General features: G+C 45.1%; 1 protein-coding gene across 2 annotated transcripts in view; it reads left to right on the top strand.

The window, feature by feature from the left end:
- The first annotated feature begins 456 nt into the window (after positions 1-456).
- Positions 457-26,338, top strand: part of TINAGL1 (tubulointerstitial nephritis antigen like 1) — a 39,721-nt gene continuing 13,839 nt past the window's right edge. Inside the window, exons 1-9 of one of the 2 annotated variants that reach the window (XM_083369839.1) lie at positions 457-754; positions 5,331-5,664; positions 9,510-9,573; positions 18,538-18,630; positions 19,328-19,442; positions 21,193-21,316; positions 22,367-22,517; positions 23,429-23,612; positions 25,388-25,433. In XM_083369839.1, coding sequence (XP_083225965.1) covers positions 5,364-5,664; positions 9,510-9,573; positions 18,538-18,630; positions 19,328-19,442; positions 21,193-21,316; positions 22,367-22,517; positions 23,429-23,612; positions 25,388-25,433 — 1,078 coding nt within the window. In that variant the 5' untranslated portion in view covers positions 457-754; positions 5,331-5,363. Of the gene's footprint in view, positions 755-5,309; positions 5,665-9,509; positions 9,574-18,537; positions 18,631-19,327; positions 19,443-21,192; positions 21,317-22,366; positions 22,518-23,428; positions 23,613-25,387; positions 25,434-26,338 lie in introns of those variants that run through there. The other variant, XM_083369840.1, reaches the window with a different exon arrangement.

Raw genomic sequence — 26,338 nt, 5'->3', positions numbered from 1 at the left:
GCGCCCCCCCCCTTCGACTTGGAACAGGTCTTCGGACCGACGAAGAAAGGATCGACCACTCCCGTGGCCCATCGTTAATGCCGTTTCCAGCCGAGGCCAAATCAACAACTTAGCACTTGTGAAAGCACAGCGGAGGAACTGGGTGAGACCTGCCTTCTCTCCCCCCCCACCCCAACTTTCTTTTCTTTGCCTGTTAAAAGCCCCCCGAAATTGCTTCCCCCTGCGAGGAGAGAGGGAAGGCAATTTTATTTTTTCTTCTCCCACCTTCTCAAATGGCAGCGTTTGAATACATTTTGGGGTGGGGGAGAAAAAGCACCTTGGAAAAATATAATTAGCCATCCTGACTTGGGTGACCATATCCTCAAGCCGCAGCTGATGGCAGCTGCGGCGGTTTCCAAGAGAAGCCGAAGTTGGAGAGCGGCCGCTTCGAGCGGCTGAAGCGGGCCAGGCTGGCACCGAGCCTCGGATTCTTCCACTGGATCCCAGGAGCGAGTCCAGTCGGTCTGCCCACCGGCCGGCCAACCAGCCAGCCAGCCAGCCAGCCAGCCAGCCTTACCTGACTCCCTCGCTCGGGGCTCCGGAGGAGGCAGGAAGGGAGGGCCCGAGGGAGGGGAGGTGGGCTGGGAGTCCCCGACTCCATATAAGGACGAGGGCCGGGACGGCCAGGGGAGAGGGACGCGCGCCTGCGACGCCTGACTTTGGCCCGAGCAGAGGCGGAGAGACCGACCGCTCCGTTTGCGCAAAGACGCGCCAGGTAGAAGCCTTTCCGCGGGGCAAAATTCTCTTCTTTCTTTCTTTCTTTCTTTCTTTCTTTCTTTCTTTCTTTCTTTCTTTCTTTCTTTCTTTCTTTCTTTCTTTCTTTCTTTCTTTCTTTCTTTCTTTCTTTCTTTCTTTCTTTCTTTCTTTCTTTCTTTCTTTCTTTCTTTCTTTCTTTCTTTCTTTCTTTCTTTCTTTCTCTCTCTCTCTCTCTCTCTCTCTCTCTCTCTCCCTCTCCCTCTCCCTCTCCCTCTCTCTCTCTCTCTCTCTCTCTCTCTCTCTCTCTCTCTCTCCCCCTCTTCCCACTTCACTTTCTTTTCTTTTTGCCTTCCTCACCTGGCTGCCTCTAATGCTTACAGTCAGGTTAGGGCCGGGGCCGGGGAGGGGGGGACGCGGATGATGGGGAATGCAGTCCCAGGAGCCGGGAGGAAGAGGAAGGCAGGGAGCCCCAGATTTTGGGCCGTGGCTATAAGGGTGGTGGTGGAGGGAATGCGTTTTATTAAAAGGCACCGACTTTGGGGAGCTGCTCCTCACAGAGGCATCTGATGAAGTGAGCGGAGAGCCGATGCGTTTTTAATAAAATGTGGAAAGGTGTTCCCAAACGCCTGACTTTTTCCATTGCAAAGTTTTCGGATTTGGACCCTGGCAAAGCCGAAATCTCTGTTCCTTCTTGAGCTCTGAAGGTGTGGTCTCTTGGCTGGAGTCAAGCATGCCTAACCACACCGCTTAAAAAAATAAAACAAAACAAAAATCTTCTTTTGCTTTTTTTAATTCTTTTTCTTGCCATATGCCAAGCTTGGGGAATGTGAACCGTTGGTTTTTGAGATAGCTGCGCACCTTGTGTGAACTCCAGCAATCTGGATCCTTTCCGGGAACAGTGCATTGGGTGATTCTCCTTCCAGAAAAAATGGGTTAATTCAGAAAGCAGGTGAATGGGCGGTGTGTGAACACAGCCCTGGTGTCTGATCAAGCGGAACTGGCTTAAGTGGGCACAGCAGGTGATTAAAATGCAGAAGAGGCAAGAAAGAATGGAATGCTACTTGCCAGCACAATATTGGAAAAGGCGTTTCTACAAGAATAAAAAGGAGGGGGTCTTTGGCGCTCTCTGAGTTTGGCTGCTTTCTTGCAAACGTTCCATTATACCCAAACGAGGTAATATCGTCAGTGGGCAATGTTACCTAGTTTGGGTAAGGAAACGTTCTGCAAGAAAACAACCAAGCTCAGAGAGTTCCAATTACTCCTCATTTCAACCTTGAGCAACAAATATTCTCCATTATTGAATAAAAATGCCCCATGCATTTATTTAAGACTCAGGAGTACTGAAATAAAAGGATGGATGGATTGATCGATCGGTCCACTCACCAGCCCTAAAGGATGATGGGCTTGATTTTTATCCCCTTTCTGCCAGAGGAAGCTCGTCAACCTCTAAAAAAAAAAAAAGGTTAGGAAAACCATTTTGGAAAGAAAACCTTAACCTTTCTCCCAAGGTGACAGATGTGGCATGCAAAGCATTTTAGAAGGTCATTTCTCCATTTTATTAAACAGTTTTTTCAGTGCTATTCTGAAGCTTCAGAATTTTTTATTTTTATTTTTATTATTATTAATTTTATTATTATTATTATTATTATTATTATTATTATTATTATTAATTTTTTATTATTGTTATTATTAAAAAAATCCATATTAGTTAAGCATTCAAGCAGAGGTGTATTCTGAGCACTGAGACTGATTGGCATGTATTCAGTTCAGAACGTGCGGCTGAGGTTTGTTTGCGTTTGGGTGGCTGGCCAGGCACGGATTTCCTTCCTCCGGTGTAACTGGGTGGGGCAGCAACAGACCTTTTGACTAGATGGTCACCAGTGCAGCTTTTACAACTGTACAAGCCTCCCTTGGGTCACCAGAGGGACCTGGGAGGGAGGGATCTAGTAGATCAGGAATCTTTTCTGGGATCGTTGCATACTCCTGGTGCCCCTGTCCAAAGGCTTCTGAAATGAAATGAAAGAAAGAAACGAATCCCATCTGAGCTTGAACGCACCTCTGAAGCTAGAGACCCCACCCACAGTTCGCACAGCTGTTCCAGGGCAGATAAGGCACATGTGCATAAAAGCAAACCTGCCTTGGACTTTGCTGAAAGAGGTCAGGGAGCAAAGTTAATCAAAAATGTAACTCGAAGCTCAAGTGGGACGGCCTCACATCCCGGAAGACCAAGTGAAAGGTGCACGGGGGAAAAAGTCAGAGGAAATTCCTTCCTTGGCTTTTGACCTTCGGCTCCTTCCTCCGGAGTTGGTGGCCACCGTTGTTGCTGCTGCTGCTGCTTTTGGAAATGATGACCTGCTGCATTGCTGCAGGCTGAGATCATCCAAGAGATCTTCATTCCTGAAGAAGGGAAGGTTTGGGGGAGTTGAAATAAGATTCCGAAGGGCAGGAGAGGTTTCCCTGGCAAAGGGGTGGAGATGGTGGCTACCTGGCACATAACGTCTGAAGTAGGGGATAGAGGACTTTAAGCCCAGGTTTTCTTCTGTAGGAACCCTCCTGCAGGTTTATTTGGGAGTTCTAGATTTGTATTTTTCCGCTTTTTGATTAGTTCACACGCACAAGAGGAAAAACATCCAGAGAAGAAGCCATATACGTGTAGTGTTAGTGTCCAGCTCCCTGGGAAGTGAAAGTGAAAACCATTTCACCTTGACTGGGGTTTTTTTCACAACTTGAAAGACCAGGTGAAAATAGGATTGAGCAGTCCGGGGTTCAGCGTCTTGTGGGATCCCTGGCCTTATTTCAGCATGTTGTGTGAAGCAGATGATCTTTGGCTCATAGAGCAGATCAGTGAGCTGGATAACCTCTAGGCATCCCTCAGTCATAGTCCTGGTATAGTTGAAGAAGACATTGTAGCATCCTGGGATTCTTCTCATCCTCACTTAGCAAAGAATCAGAGTTGGGGCTTGCCCACTTAGCTTTGTGGGGACAATAGAAGCAGAGCATCCAACCCCCCAACCCATCTCTGTCTTTAAGTTTACCTGAAATAATTCACCACAGACTGACTGCTCGGTTGAGCTTTGGACCAGCCAAGGTGGGAAAAGGTCACTTGTGAAGTGCAGCAAGGAAAGATGTGGCTGTGGCGGTGTGGACATGGGGTGGCCCTTAATTAAATCTACTTTGCAAACCATAGTGAGAAACTGAAGGAGCCTAAGAGTCCCGGAATTAACTTGCTGTGACATACCAGCTTCTGAGTCTCCACTAAACAGGCTGATGTGGGATGGTTATCCTTTCCCCGCCCAGTTCAAGTGAGCTCTTTCAGGTCGAGAGTTCAGACTTTTTGCTTGCTTTTCTCCATTCTGGGTGGCCATGTAAACAGGACAATGTCCTGAACGCAATCTTTGCTTCTGAGAGCTGGCTAGGAAGGCTGTGCTCAGGAGACATGGTGGGACCAGCAATAGACAAGACAATGTAACAGAAATTATTTAGGCCAGAGTTGGAATTTTATAGGTAAACCACTCACAAAAACCTACCCATGCTGAGGTGCTAGAAAGGGCAGGATAAGACACTCCAAGAGGGACCTGAAGAATATTTGGAAAAGCAGCAAAGTTATTCTTGACCTCAACTCCTGGTGTCTTCACGCACTGTTGGGAAATTCCCAGCCAGGCAAAGAGGAGGGATCAAATGAGGAGTTAGTCTTGAATTGTTGCATAGCAGCAAGAGGCTTAAGATTGACACCCCCTAAGTTCCATGGGTCCTTATCTCTTTATTCCCAAGAGAGGGCAAGTAGTCTGGGAGATTCTTGTATTATAGTTGGGTACAATCAGGGCTTTTTTGTCATAGAATGCTCAGAACGGAGTTCCGGCACCTTTTTTGGATGGAACCTTGTATGGTAGGCAAGGCGGGTTGTATGACATGTGTGAGTTCCGGCACCTTTTTCTTTTACAAAAAAAGCATTGGGTACAATAAACCTGAACCCTTCATATTTGGATCTGGGTGCTTGTGTCTGACATGGACACCTTCATGTAGTTTTGTTGACTCTACGCAAGGGATGGGCTAGTTCTATCTTCCAGGTGGTTGGTTCCCCTATTATCCTGGGATTTCTAATCCAAGTGAGAACCAGGGGTAGAGGAAAGAGGAAATGGCCTTGAGGGACAGGAGGAAAAATCACTACCAAGACATTGTCCAGATAAAAGAAACCTGAGTTTGAACAGAAATGTAACCTAAGGAAGCACACTTCCTAGTTCTCACAAAGATAAAGTGGTGGGGTGGGGGAAGAGAAAAAAAAGAGAAAAAGTTTCTCTTCCTATAGTTTTACAACAAATGTAATTCTGGCTTGCATGATAGTGTATTCCTAGTCTGATCTATCTTGAAGGATTTACCTCAGGTTGTATGTGGTCATAGTTAGCAAAATCCCTTAGGAGAATGTTTGGTCTCTGCCTCTTGATGACTCAGTTTAGGAAAAATCAATGTTTCTCCCAGTGCTTCCCAGCCTACCGGTGGGCAATTCGTCTCCTCCCAATGGGGGTCTGTTCTTAGCAGACTGGGCTAGGTGGGAAGGAGAAGTTGTGATTCCAGATGTATTTGTTTCCTCTCTCCAGAACGTCTGAGATTCAGTAACTCAGAAAGACACCATGAAAAGCTGGATTCTTCTGTGCACCTTGCTCTTCATGGCCGAGACTCTTCCCGCTCGGGTGCATCGTACGCGGAGGGAACTGGCGCCTGGATTGCACGAACAGGGGATACGGGATGCAGAAGGCTCATACTGTGGTCGGCAGGATGCTTGTTGTCGCGGGAGGGATGATGCCTGCACCATCCCCTACTTTGATACCCTTTGCTATTGTGACCTCTTCTGCAACCGAACCATCTCTGACTGTTGCCCTGATTTTTGGGAATACTGTTTGGGCATTAAACCACCGTATTCAGAGCAGAAAGGTAAGCTGTGGATCTGAAGTTACATCTGATTTGAAGGACTTGCAGGAATTTCCTGCTGAATTAGAATCAGGGCTGGTTTAAGCCAATTCAGCCCAGCCCAGCAATGGTGCCCTTTGGCCCTTCCATTGGTTAACTGACAAGATGCTAAGATTCATTCAGTAAGGATGTGCTTAGGATACCAAGGGAAAGGTGCACCATAGATTCCCTCCTCCCCCTCCCCCCGCAGCTATCATGCCTTTATTTCTTTCACTGTTTTCAGGGTTGAAAACAGTGAAAGAATTAAAGGCATGATAGCTGGGGAAAAAAAAAATCTGTGGTGCCCCTTTCCTTTGGTATCCTAAGCACATCCTTATTCTTATGGTGAATGCAGGACTGATCAGAATGGAGGAGAAGGTCTGTGAATAGGAGTCTTACACCTTCTCTTTATTTATTTTTTATTACACTCAATAGAAGAGAATATTTTAGCTCAGGGTTGAACTTGGCCTCTTAGATGCTCTCTGACCCCGCCTGTCTTGTTGCAGACGTTTCATTACCCAACTAGGTAACATCATCAGTGCTAGAAGGGAGTGGGTTTTGCTCTCTGTTTTTATATAACAGATTTGCTCTTTCAGTGTGGTAGTGTCTACCAAGAAGAAACTTGGAAAGCACTGCTTACAGGGCTTCCAAGGCCAGATGCTCGGGTGGTGCCAGGGGAAGGCACCTTCAGGCAAGGAGGAGACTGGCGTGGACAGGCAGGGGAAGCCGAAGGACCAGGCAGCGCAAGGCTCCCCTGCCACCTCCCTCTGCCTGCCACACTCTTTCCTTTGCAAGCAGACGAAACTTCCAGTCTCCGCCAGTTCTCTGGCTGGGCGAAAAACGTTTGGGCGCCTATGGGGCGCTTGGAATGGAGGCTGGAAGTTTTGTCTGCTTGCAAATGGGCCGCTTGGAAACGGAGCGAATTGTTAACTGAATTTTGTCCCATTTTATGACCTTTTTTTTGCCACAGGTGTTAAGTGGCAAATCACTGCAGTTGTTAAGCTAGTAACACAGCCGTTTAGTGAATCTGGCTTCCCCATTGACTTTGCTTGTGAGAAGGTTGCAAAAGGGGATCCTGCGACCCTGGGACACCGCAACTGTCACGGATATAAGTCAGTTGCCAAGTGTTTGAATTTTAATCACGTGACCATGAGGATGCCACAATGGTCATAAGTGTAAAAAATAAGTGTGCAGGTAGTCCTCAACTTACAATCAATCATTCAAAGTTACAACGGCAGTCAGAAAACTGACTTATGACCATATTTACACTTGTAACTGTTGCAGCATCCCCCTGGCCATGTGTTAAAAATTCGGACACTTGGCAACTGGTGTGTATTTGTGACGGTTGCGGTGTCCCAGGGTCACGTGATCCCCTTTTGCAACCTTCTGACAAGCCAAGTCAAGGGGGATGCCAGATTCACAACAACCAGGTTACTAACTTAACAAGTGCAGTGATTCACATAACAAATGTGACAAGGAAGGTCGTAAAATGGGACAAAACTCACTTAACATCTGTCTTGCTGAGCCATGGAAATTTTGGGCTAAATTGTGGTGCTCTGTTGAAGATTACCTGTAGTCTATATTCTGTAATCTCTGATACCTTAATGTGATAAGCAAGTAATTGGACTATATTTGGCTGTGGATCCTTCATTATCAGGAAGGTTTTTTGCCAGAGGCTAACCAATCTTCAGTTTCACCTCCTGGCAGTATCTTGTCAAACTGTTTGGCAATGAACGTGTGTAGGCCAATAAGATGTTTCAACCCAAAGCCACACAATTCATCTCTACCTGGCGCGCTGACCAATTCTTGCTCTTTTCTTCACCACTTCTGCTCTTATTGCAAATTCTTCCATTTCAGGTTCTTTTTTTTTGGTTTTATCCATATTTTTCACCCAAGCTGCATTCTTGTTAGAATGCAGTACTGCAGGCTACATCTGCTAACTCCTGGCTGCCAGCAGTTTGGCAGTTCGAGTCTCACCGGCTCAGGGTTGACTCAGCCTTTCATCCTTCAGAGGTTGGTAAAATGAGGACCCAGATTGTTGGTGGGCAATAGGCCGACTCTGTAAACCGCTTAGAAAGGGCTGTAAAGTACTGTGAAGCGGTATATAAGTCTTAGTGCTATTGCTATCAAACAACAACATCTGTTTAGCCCAGGCCTTTGGGAAGCACTCAACAGGTAGATAAAAAAGCCTGACTGAATCTAAACATCTGTCTGACTATGCAACAAACCATAATAAGTTATTAGGTAAAGAAATCCTGAAGATAAGGAAATGCCTGTCTAGGCTACCACTGCCTTTCTGAGAGCTGTAATCCCAAAAGCTATGCCAGGGAATTTTAAAATTAAATTGGATTTGAATATTCTCTGACTGACAGGTCTCCTGTTCCATGGCAGCTGAGGGCTCAATGCAACCTTTCACGTTTTCAAGACTCAACATTTAACTTTCAAAATGTGTTCTGGGCAGAAGTCTTGGATAAAATCAAACTTTCACCTCTTTGGACCCACTTCCACCCAACCTTGTTGAATAATGGTGGAGGTTTAAGTACAGTTTAAGTTTCCACCACCCTTTGGAGAGCTTTTAAAAGCCAGGCATTTATCTGATCCATGTATATTTATAAGGGAGTGGGGTCCTGAAACTATAAGTAATTGTTCAGATGAAAAAGGGAGTGGGAGAGAACCACTGCAGGGCACAGATTTGTGAATGTATTGTGTTCTCTTGCACGTGTAAAAACATAACGATTCTTTAACTGCCTGCAAATAAAACAACAAAACATTTCCAGGGAAGATGTTACTGGGTTTGTAGCATCTGATTTATTGAAAAATACACAAGCAAAGCATAATAATGTTGTACACTGTCTAGAATCACTTTCCATGAGAGATGCGGATGTATACATTTGATTAATAAAATAAATTGCACAGTAAAAGTAATTGCACCTTTCTTTTTTCCACTCCTCAAATGACCAAGTGGAGCTCAGTCTTGTCAACCCCAGTTCTCCTCTCTCTTCCTTCTCCTCTCCTCTCCTCTCCTCTCTCTCTCTCCTGTACCATATTCTTAAAAGTTCAAGCTGCATGGTTGTAATTCTAAAGGTTTCGGCGCTACTTCATCTCACCTCTCATCTCTTTTGCAGGCTTTCCCAAGCTAGCTCTTTCCAGATGTGTTTGCAACCCCTGGTATGTCCAGGGCCTGTGGGTGGGAATCCTGGGACTGATAGCTCACAGAGGGTCCGGAGGCTGCCACCTGGGCAAATACCGTTCTAAGGAACAGTGCATTCCAGATGTAGGAGGGGAAAGATTGTTTGCCAAAGGGGAAAGTCTCCAACCTCTATTTCCCCTGAATGAAAGATCACTCCATAAGCCAGGTTTTCTGCAAGCTATTGTATCACAGGCATTTCAGGACAAACTCTGGTGGCCTCACTCGCGTTCTGATGTCATTGCAAAAACCATCCAGTTGGTGTAATATGCCTTCCAGCTGATGTCAACAACATGATTCATGCCATTTGTGCAATTACATGATGCATGTAATGCCACTGGCTCTCCCTCTTTGCACACACCCATGATTTTAGTTAATAACAAAACAAGGTCTTTGCTGCCACTTCAACAATGTAATCTAAATCAGGGTGTCCAGCCGTGACAACTTTATGACTTACGAACTTCAACCCCCAGAATACCCCAGCCAGCATGGCTGACTGGAGGATTCTGGGAGTTGAAGTCCGTAAATCTTAAAGTTGCCAAGGTTGGAGACTCCTGGTCTAAATGCTGAGCCGTCTTACAATATTTAGAGCTCTGTAGACTAACTTTTTTTGTTCTGGCATCTTTTCCCCCCCCCCCACCAGACTGCATTCGCAATGGTGTCAAGTTCCACCCTGGAGCAACTTACCGGGATAATTGCAACCTCTGGTAAGACTTGGGTTTTGGGATCTCAGTCTATTTCTTCTATCAGTTTTGTTCTGTCATATAGGATGCTGCACCTGTGGTAAATACACACTGGTTGCCAAGTGCTGAATTTGATCAGTGAGTGCAGAGTCGCTGTGATGGTTGTAAGCACAAGAACTGGTTGTAAACCACTTTTTCCAGTGCTATTGTAACTTTGGATAGTTGCTAAACAAATGGAACTAAGTCAAGGATTACCTGTAGTCTCACAAGAGCCAAAAAAAAAAAAAGAGCCAGACTCTCACAATACACCAGAAGAAATGCTGCAGTGCTTCCTTGGAAACACAGAAAGGGGGTCCTTGTGGTTAAAAGTTCAAACACTCTGGATCAGGGCCAGCTCTGGAGGTGGTTGAGGTCCTCTAGGTTACTGGCTGGTCAGAGAAAATGCAAAATGGTTAGAATGTTGTCATTTCAATCAGGGGAGCCCAACCTTGGCAACTTTAAGGTTTATGGACTTCAATCCCCAGAATTCCCCAACTAGCATGGGTGTTAAGAATGGGAACATTTAAATCAGAGGTGTCCAACCTTGGCGACTTTAAGACTTGTGGAGTACAACCCCCGGCCAGTATAGTATTCTCGGAGCTGAAGCCCACATGTCTTAAAGTCACCAAGGTTGGACACCCCTGATTTGAATGTTCCTATTCTATGGTCTTCCCAGTTGCAATGTATGGCAGTGAAAGCTGGACCATAAGAAAGGCTGAGCGCCAAAGAATTGAAGCCTTTGAACTATGGTGCTGGAGAAGACTCCTGCGAGTCCCTTGGACTGCAAGGCGATCAAACCGGTCAGTCTTAGAGGAGATCAACCCTGACTGCTCTTTAGAAGGCCAGATCCTGAAGCTAAAACTCAAATCCTTTGGCCACCTAATGAGAAGGAAGGACTCACTGGAGAAGAGCCTCATGCTGGGAAAGGTTGAGGGCAAGAGAAGAAGGGGACGACAGAGAATGAGGTGGCTGGATGGAGTCACTGAAGCAGTGGGCGTGAGCTTAAATGGACTCCAGAAGATGGTAGAGGACAGGAAGGCCTGGAGGAACATTGTCCATAGGGTCGCGATGGGTCGGACACGACTTCGCAACTAACAACAACAACAAATTCTTAATCCCCCTATCATGCTTCAGAGTTATGTGATGCTGGATGCTCTGGGAAAATTAACATAGTAGCTTCCCACCTCTCAGTCAAATAAGGGTTGAGGAGATGTGGTGATCCTGGTTTGTCCCACAAGGATTTTTCTCAGCCCAACATTTGTTCAAGGAAACCAGATTCTAAACTTGGGCTTGTTGTGGGTGAATGAATCAATATGCAGTCCCAAGGTTCTAATCTGAATCCCTTCCAGAGTTATTGGACTACACCACCATTCAGTGGCTCTGCTGGCTGAAGACTAACGGGAGTTGTAACTCAATAACACCTGGAAAGTACTGTGTGTACAAAGGACAGTCCTACCAAAATCAGGGCGATGCCCATGAGTTTGAAGTGCTGCAAAGTTGCCAATCTCTGCAGAATAGATCTGGAAGTTGTGCTCTGAGAATTCCCTGCCAACTCTTAAGGGTGGGGATTCTGGGTATTGTAGTTCCCCAGTACTAAAAAAAAAGAGACAAAATGAAGGCAAGGCGCATCTCCTCGTCTCTTTTTCCATTCTTTCCATTCTCCCGTTTCTCCATTTCTCATCCCACCCTTGTTTCCACTGCCTTCCCCCTCCAAAATGAGCTTATAGGTCCTATAAAAGGAATGAAGGCCAAGAGGCCAATGGCTGCCTTCAGGGGCTAGGGTGGGGCGTTCTTCCAAGTAAGGCTTGTGGGTCTGTTTATGATTGGGGGCAAAGGGAGAAACTTTGGAATGGAGAGGAATTTGAACTATGTGCGTTGCCAAGTGCCCGGGGGCTCTTGTCTACTCTGAGCCACATGGATACACTCAACAGAACTGGGCATGTCAGCCTTGAAACTGGAGTTTTAGCTGCGATCTTTCTCATTCCCACTGGCTGCCTTCATACAACCTGCTCAATACAGTTCCTGGAGGAACCAATGTCTGGGTTTAGCCAAGATGCTGAACCCTAAGCTAAAGAACAGCCTGGATTCACACCCCCACTGAGCTGCATTTTAGAAAACAACAACAACAATCCCAGTGAAAACTAACTAGGTTTCAGAAATTGAATCACAGCTAGATTATTCACTACCCCAGTTCAGAGAGTTGTGTGAATGCAGCCGCAGGCTAAAGTGGATGCAATCGAAACAGCAATCTTATTTTCTCAACAATCACTTCCGAAAAGGTGGGATTATTCTTTCAAAATGGTGGGAGACAATTTCTCGCCTGGTAAATTTGAGGCTGTTCTTAGAAGCAGGTGTCAGAAAAGTTCTGATCTGCAAATCAGAAGTTCAGCCACCAGTTGGCCAAGCTGGCCGTCTCTTGATCCCGAGAAGCACCTTCAGAAAGTCTGGCTTCCAGCTGGCCTTTTCTTAAAGGACTTCCCATCTTGGGCTGCTTCCAGAAACAGGCCTCTCTAAGCACCATCACTCAGAAACGTATGAGCTGCTTTTGCTAATGCAGCCCATAAAAGGAGAAACATTTGCTATCACTGGAGGGTTAGGGGGAGGGGGGATTTTTGGACCGAAAGAAAATGCCAGGCATTGCACGAAGGGCAGCTAATGCTGCTTGTGGCTGCCTGTCAAGGAGGCAAACATTTATTAATGGGTGTTTCTTAATCTTCTATGAAAGGGACTGTTGTACTTGGTATATTCCACACAGCCAAGGTGGCTGCTTAAACGCCGCTCCATCCCCCAGATGCAACCTGCACAGCTGTCATTCCCGATCTTTGCCCTCCCAGATGTGTTGGATCATGACTTCCATTCTCAGCCAGCCAGCCAAGCCAAACTGGGACAGCATCGTTCCAAGGAAGGCGGACGTAGAAGATATTTATATCACATCAAAATTTCCATGCCACTATTCTGTAAAATGCATTACTACACCAATAAAAGAGAATAGCTTTGTAGCTTGAAATGAGGGGTGCTTGCTGCTCTCTGAGCTTGGTTGTTTTCTGGCAGATGTTTCATTACCCAGACTAACACTGATGATGTTACCTAGTTGGGTAATGAAACGTCTGCCAGGAAACAGCCAAGCTCAGAGGCACCAAGGACCTCTCATTCCTGCACATCCTGGTTATGTCCATTAACATGGATGGCTTTAAGAGGGGCAGGGTTAAATCCATGGAGGAAAAAGCCCATTAAAGGCTTTAAAGTTTCAATGGTACTTCCGGGCTGGAGTTACCTTTCCTGTATAGTATCACCTCCAAAAGTCATATGGTTGCCACAGGAATAAATTTCTAAATTAGTAGATACCTTAGTCTGCTCCAGTAGAACTTTTCTTATTAACTTAATGCATGTGTGTGTGTGTGTGTGTGTGTGTGTGTGTGTGTGTGTGTGTACATATGCCTTTGAGTCAGTGCTGACTCCTGCCTGGACAGATCTCTGCAGTTTTCTTGGAAAGATTTTGGAAGTAGGGTAGTTTGCCATTGCATTCTTTCTAGGGGGAGAGAGTGGAACAGAAGTTACCCAGCTGGCTTTCATGGCTAAGACAGGACTAGAACTCACAGTCTCCTGGTTTCTATTCTGATGCCTTAACCGCTGACTAGACTAAACTGGCTCTCTTTTCCAATTCTAATCCCCAGCTAATACCTTCCTCTAATAGGTTTAAGCTGTGCAATGCCAAACTAAGCTTAACGAGGCTTCAAAACTAGAAATTAGCTCATCCATAAAAAGAACATGGATTTCTGCTGTTGTCTGTAGTTCAGACTACCGTTAAACCGACTTTGTTTTGGGCGTTTCTGTGTCTTTGAGTCAGTGTTGACTCCTGGCAACTGCCTGGACAAATCCTTGTGGTTTTCTTGGCAAGAGTTTGGAAGCGGTTTACCATTGCCTTCTTTCTAGGGCCAAGAGAGAGGGTCCAGCCCAGGGTTACCCAGCTGGCTTTGTGCCCAAGACAGAACTAGAATTCCCATTATCCCAGTTTTTAGCGTGGTGCCCTAATCACTACAACAAACTCTCAAGTTCCTAACTATCGCTTTATAAAGCACCTAGTTCTGAATGCACTACTAAGGTTTTAAACAATTGAAACAGGCTCCTAGCAAATCTACAAAGGTATTTTGTGTGGGACGAAAAGCATACGTATTAAGACAAAAAAAAAAAAAAAGGAAGGTTTAAGGAGAGAGGAGATATCCTGGCCCCCATTCCAATTACACGAGTTAGCAAAAGTCTTTGCTTCTTTGCTTCCCATGCAGTAGAACTAGCCAATTTCCAGGTTGGGCAGAAAAAGTCTACGTGCAGCTTCTTTGGGAGTGAAAAGATCCAAACTTATCCCTTCATTTGCACAGTTTGTATTTTGCAGCCTCGAGAGTTTGTATGTTACCGACAGCAGACTAAGCCTAACCACCAGTCTTCTGTTATGCATGCCACACGGTGTGTTATATATTGCACTTCTTTTTATGTAGCCTGGGTCTGTGACCCATAATGAATGTCTATGGAGATTCTCAGTCATGCTGGATTTCCTTGTTTTTCTTTGAAGACATTTCGTTTCTCATCCAAGAAGCTTCTTCAGCTCTGACTGGATGGTGGGGAAAGGAAGGATTTATACTCCTTGCAGACAGCTGGTCATTTGCATTCTTCCAGAGAGGCATTGAGGCCATTTGGAGGTTTATCTGGGAACTCAGGATCACAGGAGCATGAACGGATTTCCAGACAACATTGCAGACTACAGGAAGCATTTGGACTTCAGTTTGAGATGCAGACAACACAGACTCACCCCCAACAGCTTGACCTGGTCTTCAACACTGAAGGGATACAGGGTAGAAAATATCCTGCAGCCAAGAAGGCTTCCCACCCATTTGCACTCCTCAGGTGACCTTGAGGACACAGAAAAACCTCCAAATGGCCTCAATGGCTCTCTGAAAGAAGGCGAATGACCAGCTGTCTGCAGGGAACACAAATCCTTCCATTCCCCGCCATCCACTCAGAACTGAAGAAGCTTCTTGGATGAGGAGCGAAACGTCTTCAAAGAAAAACAAGAAAGTCCAGTTGCCTCCTGAAAAAGCAGCTTTGAGACTTATAATAAAGTTAAGTAAGCAGAACTCGATTTAATGCAGTGAAATAGCGGGAAGGTTGGGTCTGTCCCCCTCCCCCTGCCCAGCCTTGAGAGTGTGATCAGTCTGACAATTAAAGTTATTTTCTTTCAAAAATCCACTTAACTCCCGACTGGTTATATGATGGGTCAATATGGGTTTTGTAGCATCTAGTCCAGGGGTGTCAAACTCAATTTCATGGAGGGCCACATCAGCATTGTGGTTGCCCTCAGGAGGCCGGGTGGGTGTGGCCTGGGTGGGCGTGGCCTACTGGGTGGGCGTGGCTAGAGTGCGTATGGCCTGCTGGGTGGGCGTGGCCAGCTCTACATCGTTCGCATCAAGGGTGCCTATGGGGGCCTGGGCAGGAGTGGGACAGATCTGAGGGTCTCTGGCAGAAGGAGGGTCTCTGGGCCAAGGCAGTGGGGGCCGTTCCCTCACTGTTTCCAGGATGGCTTTGCGGGCCACATGAAACCACTTTGCGGGCTGGATCTGGCCCCCGGGCCTTGTGTTTGACATGTCTGATCTAGTCCATGCTTGGTAGTTATACCAAGAGCGCCAGTTTGGCCTAGCGGTGAAGGCAGCAAGCTAGAAACCAGGAGAAAGTGAATTCTAGTCCCGCCTTATGCATGAAAGCTGGTTGGGGGACCTTGTGTCAGTTGCTCTTTCTCAGCAAAGCTCAGGGTTGTTTTCATGGGAAAAATAGGAGGAGGAAGGGCTGTTTAGGTATGTTTGTCACCTCAAGTTGTTTAGCAAAGTAATAAAGGTAGGATACAAATACGTAAATACAGAATGAAACCAATTGGGTTGGCTCCAGTGGCGGGGTTCAAATATGCAAACAACCGTTTCTCTGTGTGGATGCCGCTTCTGGAAGTCCATTCTGGGCCTGGGCAACAAAAAATGAGCTGCTGGTTCTGCCAAACTGGTGCGAACTGGCTGAATCCCACCACTGGTTTACTTCTGCTAGGAAGCTATTAGGGGAGAGTACACCAAAACATCACCTGGGAACACGAAGCACGGTGACTTTAACTTGGGCAGGGTGAAACTGATGAAAGAATTATGAAATTGACTAGACCCCATTGTGCTATCTAAGGGCTAGTGCAGGGGTAGGCAACCTCGGCTCTTTTATGACTCATGGACTACAACTCCCAGAATTCCTGAGTCAGCACAGCTGACTCAGGAATTCTGGGAGTTGAAGTCCATGAGTCATAAAAGAGCCGAGGTTGCCTACCCCTGGTCTAGAGGCTAAAACATATGAAGAACCATTGGGAATGTCTACTCCAACCCCCGGTCCGTGGACCTGCACCGGGCTGTGGCATGCCAGCAACCAGGCCACGCAAACAAGCGAAGTCTCATCCGCGGGATGCAGGCAGCACACAAAACCACGCTCCCTCCGGTCCACGGAAAAATCTTTCTCTATGGACCCGGTCCCTGGTGCCCCAAAGGTTGGGGTCCTCTGGTGTACTCTACGATCAGCAGGACTAGGGTGACATGATAGCAGTCTCCCAATATCTAAGGAGCTGTCACAAAAAAGAGGGGGTCAAGCTATTCTCCAAAACGCCTGAGCGTAGGACAAGAAGTAACAGGCAGAATTCATTAAAGAGAGATCTAACCTAGGACTAAGGAGAAATTTCCTGACAGTGGGATCAATTAATCATTATTTACCTCCAGACGTTGTGGGTGCTCCATCACAGCTGACTCAGGAATTCTGGGAGTTGAAGTCCATGAGTCATAAAAGAGCCGAGGTTGCCTACCCCTGGGCTAGTGGATGTCCACTTAGCTGAGCTTGGTGGATCCCTAAAAACCAAGGAGGGCTCCAAGACCTCGGAAGAACGTGAATAGAAGCCTTTCAAGGATTGTTAAGGCTGCAGGCTGGAAGTCAAAACACTTCCTGAGAGAAAGCAATGGCCGACCTATTCTGTATGGCTGCCAAGAAAATTACCTCACTCAATTCATGATGTCACCAGGAACTGTCCTTGACTTGAAGGAGACTTTGAATGGGCAAAGCATGAAGGAGAAGGTGGGCAGGAAGGGTGCCCCTATCTCCACTTCTCTCAAGAGATTATTGGTGGACAGGAAAGGACTGATGTCATTTTTTTCCCTTTTTTAGTAACTTACATCAAACGCCTAGGAGTAAAGAGGAAGGTCGCAGCTTGTGTGTGTCCTTATACATGTCTGACCCGTGACGTTGGCCTGAAAAGAGAGAACAGCTACTGCAAGCCAAATGCAGTCATCTTTTCTAACTCCAGCGATTTCTCTTGCTGTTAACCTTTAGCACTCCCGTACTAGACCAAGTAGCTTTCTCTGCGGTAGATTTGCCAACTGAGCACGTGGACAGAGTCACTCAGGAAACAAAACACACAAAAGAGGTTTTAGGGCAATTCATCATTAGGACTTTACCTCTTGCGCAGCAATTCAAGGTCTGCCCTCAAAAACGGGGTGGAGCTGAGATCCAATGTGGAAGGGGGCTTTTAAAAACATCCATTTATGTTAAAAAAGTTATCTCCCCCCCTCCGTAAAAGATAAAAAATAATTCATTCTCACAAGGAGCCCTCCTCACACTCCCCACGCCTCCTTCGTGCTTCTTGGTTCAGTTTCCTGGAAACAAATAGCAGGAGATTATTTGATCATTTTGAGATGGGCTCACTAAATGATGCAGGAACCTCCGAGTTCTCGGAATGTTGTGGGGGCATTCTGGATACTTGCCAGATCACACACGGTCCCTGAGCTGTTACTTTCTGTATTATTGGTCTAAATATGCTGGCTGGGGAATTCTGGGAGTTGAGGTCCACATGTCTTAAAGTTGCCAAGTTTGAGGAACACTTGTTTAAGTACTCCAAAAGTTGGATCTTCTCCACCTTTTTTTTTTAAAGGCATGAGGCGTGGTTTCACGCAACCCCCCAAAGAAGATCAGTGCCAAACCATGCGGCCGCTTTGCCCAATATGCTAGATTTGGTTGGTTGGTTTTAATTTTCAGTCTCATCATGATAAAGGCATTTTTACACCAGTCCTCCTCCTTCTCAGTCTTAATGTGCGCAAAGCCAGAGAATGGGTTAATCCGGTAATCAGAACGAGAGTTGTGAATGCAGCCAATGGAAAAGATGAAAATCTGTTCTGTGTAACATGTAGTTTGGCCCAAAGTCTTGGCTTTGTCTCAGTCTTGCCTCACTGCCCACCTTCTTTTTTTCTTTTCTTTTTTTCTTTTTCTTTTCCTTTCCCCACTCTTTGAGACTTTTCCCATCTCAGACTGCTCTGTTCTCCTATCGTGACTCGCTTGAAACACCAGGAACAAGCTTACTTGATGCTTCCAAACCAGCAGGTCAAAATCATGTTGACCAGATATACGGATAATCCTCAAATTTACAACCATTCATTTACCGACTATTTGAAATTACAACAGCACTGAAAAAGAGACTTCCAATTGCTCCTCGCACTTACAACCATCTTAGCACCCCCACAGTCATGTGATCAAAATTTGGGCAACTTGGCAACTGGCATCTATTTATGATGGTCGCAGCATCACGTTCTCATCGTTTGCAACCTTCCCAGGCAACTCCTGACAAGCAAAGTCAATGGGGAAAATCAGATTTGCTTAAGAACTGCAGAGTTCAGTTAAGAACGGCAGTGATTTGCTTAAAAACCGTGGCAAGAAAGGTTGTAAAATTGGATATAACTTATTTAACAACCACCTTGCTTAGCAATGGAGATTGTGGTCCCAGTTTTGGTCATAAATTGAGGATTACCTATAATTGCAGATCTCAGAACTGATTTTGTGGTTAACTCAGTCTCCTTTTGAGTCCTTAGTGATCTTTTCTGCGTCCTTTCTCCATAGTACTTGCAACGGACATGGCAAATGGGAGTGTGAAAACCACGTCTGTCTTATCAATGGGGATATGATCGATGCTGTCAACAGAGGGAATTATGGGTAAGAACAAAAAATTCTATTCTTTGAGTTGATGGAGCATGGACTGAATTGAAGAATTGGGGTCACATCCAGATGCTGTAGTGGAATCAATTCAAAATAAAAACTATGCAGGCATTTGTAAAAACCATCACTGGGAACTACAGCTCATGTTTTCTGAACCAGCTGCAACAAATCAGCTGCCTTAGATCAGAGTTCCCCAACCTTTCTGGCTTTGTGGACCAGCGTGGTGGTGGTGGTGGGAGAAGGGATGGTTCTGCATGAGCATCCAGCAAGCCCATGAGCATGCAGTTCCATTTGCCGCTCACGCAAATGGAGCTTGTGTGCATGTGTTTGTGTTCATGTGTTTGCCCACTGGTCGCTCAAGTGGGGATGCGTGCATGCAGGCAGGCACTCACCACCATTTCTGTGGCCTGGTTGCAAACGCCTCATGGCCCACTAGTGGGCTGTGGCCCAGAGGTTGGAGACCCCTGCCTTAGATGCTTAACCCATTCACAAGTTCAGGCTCCAGGAAGAGTTGGGCTTTTGCTTTCCATTCTGAGCTAATTTGTAATTGGGGAAGAGGAAACTAAATTCATCCCACAAGAGATCCAGAAGCCAGAAGCCGAGATGGAAGTATTGCCATGGTTCATTCTGAGTATACTTCCTTAGCAAAGCCAAGCTTTGTCTTTTTAGCAGATTGTCTTCTATCTTTTTTTAGTTGGAGAGCTTCCAACTACAGCCAATTCTGGGGGATGACACTGGAAGAGGGCATTCGGTACCGTCTTGGCACCATCAAGCCTCCCACATCGGTCATGAATATGAATGAGCTTCAAGTAAGTGCATTTCTCATTTTATTTATTTGTTAGACTTACTCTGCTTCTGAGACTTCAATTTGAGTTGCATTCTGCTATGAAGTCACAAGGGTCCTTTATGCAACTACTAGGACTCAGCCCCATTCCAGCCATCACCAATGCCATAAACTAATCTTCATAGGACACACATCTGCAGCCGATGGCAACACCTAGGCAACTCCGGATAACACAAAAATGCTAAGCAAGATTGGGTAAACCGGAGACCACTGGAAAATCCTAGGGCTGTAGACCAGTGTTTTTCAACCTTAGCAACTTTAAGAGGGATGGACTTCAACACCCAGAATTCCAGAATAAAACAAGAAGGAGAGGAGACAAACATTGGTTGATTAACACAACACTTTAGTGGTTATTGTGGGAATTAAAGGTCCATTCAGTAAATCCAGCTTTGGTTTGCTGTGTTGTGTACCAAGATCGCTCTTCAGTATTTTGAGTTCCTTGGAGGAAAAGTCGAATCAAAGTGGAATATAGTAAATATTTCACCCTATGTTTGTAGCAGTGATATCCAAGAATTGGAAGTGTGTGGTTCCACTATGTTGACTTCTGGCATTTGACATAGTAGAATGGCCGGACTGTTGCACTGTACAAATGGAAGGGAACACACACACACACACACACACACACTCACACACATACACAGATACAAAGACACCCCTCATTTTTGGCATCTCTACAAAACTTGGAATGCTGGTTGAAATCTCTTGAATCGATAATAGAACTGGCAGGAAGGTCTGGAACAAAAACATCATGTTTTGGAATCTGTCCCATGATAGGGAAAAATGCTTTGAACGCTGAGATGTTTTGTAAGATGCAGCCTTGGGGATCTGTGGCAACCCTTGCTGCTGCCTAGGGGTATGGAGATGTGTGTGGACTCAACTGCCTGTCCTCTTGCAACCTGCATTTTCACCAATAAAACTTGCTCAAGGTTCGGGCTAAATCCTAAACAACTATTCTGAAAATTGTTCCTGCTTTGAGAAATGTGAAAAGAGAAAACAACAGTGTTGCCTGAACAGTATTTCTTTTTTTTATATATAAGTTTTTATTAATTTTTTCATACAATTCAGTAGTACTTATTCAACAAACGTGCTGTCTGAGTTTATCGTTCACTGATACAAACTTAATTCCTAATCCTTTATTCTTTTCTCCAGCCATTGGTAAAATAAGTCCCAAGTTTAATAGTATTCTGTTTCTTCTTTTTCTTTCAACTTCAAAGTGAGTCTGTCCATTTCTGCACATTCTAGTATTTTTTTTTAATTATTTCTTCCTCTGGTGGTATTTCTTCATTTTTCCAGGGTTGTGCAAATATGATTCTTGCCGCTGCTAACATGTAGAGTCAAGTATATACTTTGTTTATCAATCTTTTCTGGCATTATACCTGATAAAAAAAGTTCAGGTTTAAAATCTGCATGTTTTCCCAACATCTTTTCTACCCAAGTATGTATTTTTGTCCAATACCTCTTTGCTTTAACACAGGTCCACCATACATGATAATAAGTACCTGACTTGTGTTTGCATTTCCAACATCTATCTGACATATTTTTAAACATTTTTGCTAATCTTGCCACCAGACCAGTATTTCTCAGCCTTGGCAATTTTTAAGCCGGGTGGACTTTAACTCCCAGAATTCAATCGCACTGAATGTCCCATTACTTCTAGGAACATTGCTGTGTTTATTGGGTGCCACCGTCTTTCTGATTTCCTCTGTTTCCTGCAGATCAACATGGCCACCAATGAAGTGCTCCCTTCCCATTTCAATGCCGCCGACAAGTGGTCTGGACTGATCCATGAGCCGCTCGATCAAGGCAATTGTGCGGGATCCTGGGCCTTTTCTACAGCAGGTAGCAATCCTTGGATGCAAATGGGATAGTCATAGAATCATAGGAGTGGAAGGGACCTTAGAGGTCTTCTAGTCTAACCCTCTTCCCAAGACAGGAGTCCTTATGTCATTTGGACAAATGACTGTCCAGTATAATTAGGGTAAGGTGGTCTTCCAACTGTGGTGTGCAAGCTGTTGTCAGCTTCTTATAGCCTCCAAACTTATTCCAACTTTATAGGTAATATGAGCCCAGCCAATTGGTGGCCTGTTAGCTCTTTAAAGCTTGAGTTACTGGCGTTGGCTCTCAAAAGGCTGCCAGTTCTCTCTTCAGCTGGCATGTATTTAGCAATGATTGCAGGATTTCAGTCAGGTGATTGCAGAGCTGGCTTCCAACAAGCAAAGTCATTGCGGGAATCCAGATTCACGCAATGAAACTGCGATTCAGTGCACTGCAGCGGTTGGCTTAACCATGTGGCCAAAATGGTCATGAAATTGGGTGTGACTGGCTTGGCAACTGCCTTGCTGAACAATGGAAATTCTGGTTCCAGTTGTGGTCGTAAGCCGAGGGCTACCTATGCTCAGTCCATTTAGCTCCCTATCATCTGCACATGGGTCGAATGACAGGACCCTCCGTTGCTTTGGACTTGTTGACTCAGTTCCAGGGGAATTTCTTCTTCCCACTTAGCCTTTGATTGGCTTCTGAAAATCTCTTAAGCACCTGCAGGGTCTAAGAGCAGGGCTCTACAACCTTGACAGCTTTAAGACTTGTGGACTTTAGCTCTATGCTGGCTGAGGAATTCTGGGAGCTGAAGTCCACAAGTCTTAAAGTTGTCAAGGTTGCATAGCCCTGCTCTAGAGATACATAGGGATGTATTTTGCACCGACCTTCTCAAGATGATCTGATTCCGTTTTCTCATGCTTATGGGCTTGCCCTTATTTTTTTTTTTTGTCCCTCTCTTCACTGGCCCTCAGTCCCCTTCTTCCCCTTCTTCAACCCTGGATCTGCAGCTGGAGAGTTGGATGCAAGCAACACAACAGGTTTCTAACCACAGGTTTCTTTTTTTCTCTCCAGCGGTGGCCTCTGATCGGATCTCTATCCATTCCATGGGACACATGAGACCTGCCTTGTCCCCCCAGAACCTATTGTCTTGCAACACTCGGCACCAACAAGGCTGCAATGGAGGCCGTGTGGACGGAGCCTGGTGGTTCCTGCGCAGGAGGGGGTGAGTGGCCGATGGTCCTTTTCTGCAAATGAGCTCGGGACAATTTGGATTTTCCCACAAGGCCAGCAACATGGGGATAGTGAAAGGCACTTTCATTTCCAAGAGTACAACCTAGACTGTTGGGGGCAATAAGCTGACTTTGTAATAATGCCGCTTGGGGTGTGTGTGTGAAAACCCTAATAAGCAGGCATATACATAGAATGAAGGCTATTGCTAAGCACATTGGTTTGTGCTTAAATTGTAAGCCGCCCTGAGTCTTCAGAGAAGGGCGGGATATAAATGGGATTAAAATAAAAAAAATAAAAAATAAAATTATGATATTTGACTAGACTGTTACTAGAACAAAATAGATATTTCCTGACAATGACAATAATTAATCAATAGAACAGCTTGCATCCCAGAGTTGTGGGCGCTCCATCACTGGAGATCTTTGAGAAAAGATTGGCCGGTCATTTGTCCAGGATGGCATAAGTTTTCCTGCCTTGGGCAGGAGATTGAACTAGAAGATCTACAAGGTCCGTTCCAACTCTTTTATTCTTGTATGACAATCCTTGGTTTCCTGCAGAAGTTCAGAAGAAAGATGTTCAGAATACATTGGGTAGAGGGTGGACAGTATATGAGTCTGTGATTCAGTGGCTTTGTGTTAGTCAACAGTCTGGATCACATTTCTATAGGAGGAGAGTTCGATTCAAGAAACACAAGAAGGTGGGCAGCATATGACTCTATGATTCTATGATTCAATGGCTTTGTGTTAGCCAACGGTCTGGATCGCATTTCTCTAGGTTGCTATTTATCACCACCATCTTCAAGCAGGGCCAAGCTAGCTCACTTCTTTGGACGTGAGCCTGGGAGTGGGCCCTGAGTTCCAAGCCACCTCCAAACCATTCTCTTTTCTCCCTTGCATCTTCTAGGGTGGTGACTGAGGAATGCTACCCTTTTACCGGCCAGGAGAGCTCCTTCACCAGTCCACCTTGCATGATGCACACCCGCTCTGCTGGCAGGGGGAAGAGACAAGCCACAGCACGTTGCCCCAACTCACGGACTGACTCCAACGAGATTTACCAATCCACGCCTGCATATCGTCTCTCCTCAAATGTATGGCCTGCCTTTTCTTCTTCTTACCATGCCAGTAAAGTTTGCGAGGAGGGGTCAGGGTCTATGGCAGGGGTAGGCAACCTTGGCTCTTTTATAACTCGTGGGCTTCAACTCCCAGAATTCCTGAGCCAGCATGGCTCGGCTTGGAAACCTCTCCCTTTCCCCTCAGCATGTCTGACTCAGGAATTCTGGGAGTTGAAGTCCACGAGTCATAAAGCGGCCTAGGCCAGGGGTAGGCAACCTTGGCTCTTTTATGACTCGTGGACTTCAACTCCCAGAATTCCTGAGCCAGCATGGCTCGGCTTGGAAACCTCTCCCTTTCCCCTCAGCACGTCTGGCTCAGGAATTATGGGAGTTGAAGTCCATGAGTCATAAAAGAGCCAAGGCTGCCTACCCCTGATCTATGGGAAAGGGAAACAAGACCCGATGGATTAATCGCCATTCAACTTAAGTAGAGCAGCGGTCAGTAAATCAAATTTCTTTATTATAGCCTTTGACTGGTCTTTACAATAAAAAGAGTACAGTAAAAATATGAAATAGTTTACAGCAACAATTTCTTATTGGGGAAGGAAAACATTAATAGAACAATAAAACAGCATCTCTAGCTAAATGTTTTTCACACAGACAAAAAAACCCCAGCATTTATTTCTTCTTTTCAGCAAAACTGGCCCATAGTGAATAGTTGGATCATTTAACAACCACAGTGTTTGCATAACAACCTCAATAGTCGCTTAATAACCGCAATAGTCACAACAACTTACAATAGTCACTTAAAAATGGTGTTTGCTTAATGACTGCCTCAAAAAAGATAATAAAATTGTGTTGGTCACATGGGTGACCTGCTTTACGACCATCAGAACATATGGGCAGACTCCATTATGGTCATATGTTGAGAAGTATCTGTAGCCAGGGGCTTGACTCCACCAAGACTGGGAGAATATTGTCATCCGTTTTGGTACAGCATGTCAAAACTGGATGCACCAGGCTCTGTTTTGCTGGGACAATGAACTACCTTAAGGCCAGCATAGCAAGGAACTCGGAAATTGAACATGAGCTAACTTTTTGCATCTCTGAAAACGTGTGTTGAAATTCTTGGGGGAAAAGTGAAGAAAGTTAAGGGATTCCTTGGTAGTCTCCATTATTAAGTAACATAATCATGATTACATATCAATTTTCAGTTTAACCAGGCACTCTCTAAATAAGATAACCTTTATTGTCATTTTGGCCGTGGGCACACTGGCACACATTAAAAATGAAATTCTGTTGCCTGCTCTCAAAAGTGAACACATACATAACAACACATACAAACATGCTATATACAACGTATGTATATACCTATACCAGGGGTAGGCAACCTCGGCTCTTTTATGACTCATGGACTTCAACTCCCAGAATTCCTGAGCCAGCTATGCTGAGGGGAAAGGGAGAGGTTTCCAAGCTGAGCCAGGCTGGCTCAGGAATTCTGGGAGTTGAAGTCCATGAGTCATAAAAGAGCCGAGGTTGCCTACCCCTACCCTATACCCTTACATATAGATATGCAATGTGCCGTATTATAGCGCACAGTTTAATCCTCTAACTCTAACCATAGGGACTGATGATGATGGACACCAGGGAGCACCAAGATAGAGAAATATGATAATGGGATCAACTTGACCCTTAAGTTGATGAGAACCTAAGCACCTCATCTAGGGAGCTCCTCACTTAGGGAGAAGCCACGAGAAAGGGACGCTTGATTTCGATTCTCTGCCGACCTAACGTCTGCCTTTTCTTTGTAGGAGAAGGAAATCATGAAGGAGTTAATGGAAAATGGACCTCTGCAAGGTGAGGTGGACTCTCTGAAATACACATCAGGGTGGAAAGCCACACAAAAGAGAAATGATATGTACTGGAAGGTGGCGGCTGAGTTGCCCCCTTTATTAGTATCTAACGTCTGCATTATTATTATTATTATTATTATTATTATTATTATTATTATTATTATTATTATTATTGTTGTTGTTGTTGTTGTTGTTGTTGTTGTTGTTGTTGTTGTTGTTTTTGTTGTTGTTGTTGTTGTTGTGATGATGATGATGATGATGATGATGATGATGATGATGAAACTGTTTATTTCCAGACTACTAAGAATCAGGAGACTACTATGTAAACAATCCGCTGCAAGCTCCTCCAATGTCAGTGAGCAGATCATCTCTCTCCTGAGACCGTAGGATGGTTACGAGAAAGAAAAACAGGAGGTCTCTGCCCTAATGTTCACAGGGACATCATGGTTTTAAATTGGAGATAGTCCAGTTGCTGGAATTCTTGTAACCTATTGACTTCATCTCGATAAATCTTGCTAAAGAGAACTCCATGGGAATCATGCATGGAAAGAATCTAAGAAAGTTAATTCCAGCAACGTATATTTTTGTCCCTGTATTTAACCTATTTATTCCCATACAGACTTTCTAGTTTTCTTCATAACAGCGTGCTTATGATTTGGCGAAGTTATGCTTACTAATAATGGAGCAGATTGCAGCTAGCTGTTTACACGCCGGTCTCTCAAATCTTCAGCTGCTTAGGAAACAACAATCCACTTTTCTGTTCTCAAGAAGGCCAAAGGAAATATCCACGAATTGGTCTACAATAGAAGACAGAAAAGACAACATAACATAAAATAAATGAAGGAGATTGTTGTTGTTGTTTTAAAAAAGGAGCCATTCTTAGCCACAGATAATTGACTATCATAGGAT

The sequence above is a fragment of the Vipera ursinii genome (assembly GCF_947247035.1).
Source record: "Vipera ursinii genome assembly, chromosome: 9".
NCBI classification, from domain to species: domain Eukaryota; kingdom Metazoa; phylum Chordata; class Lepidosauria; order Squamata; family Viperidae; genus Vipera; species Vipera ursinii.
This window is presented reverse-complemented; position numbering and strand designations above follow the sequence as displayed.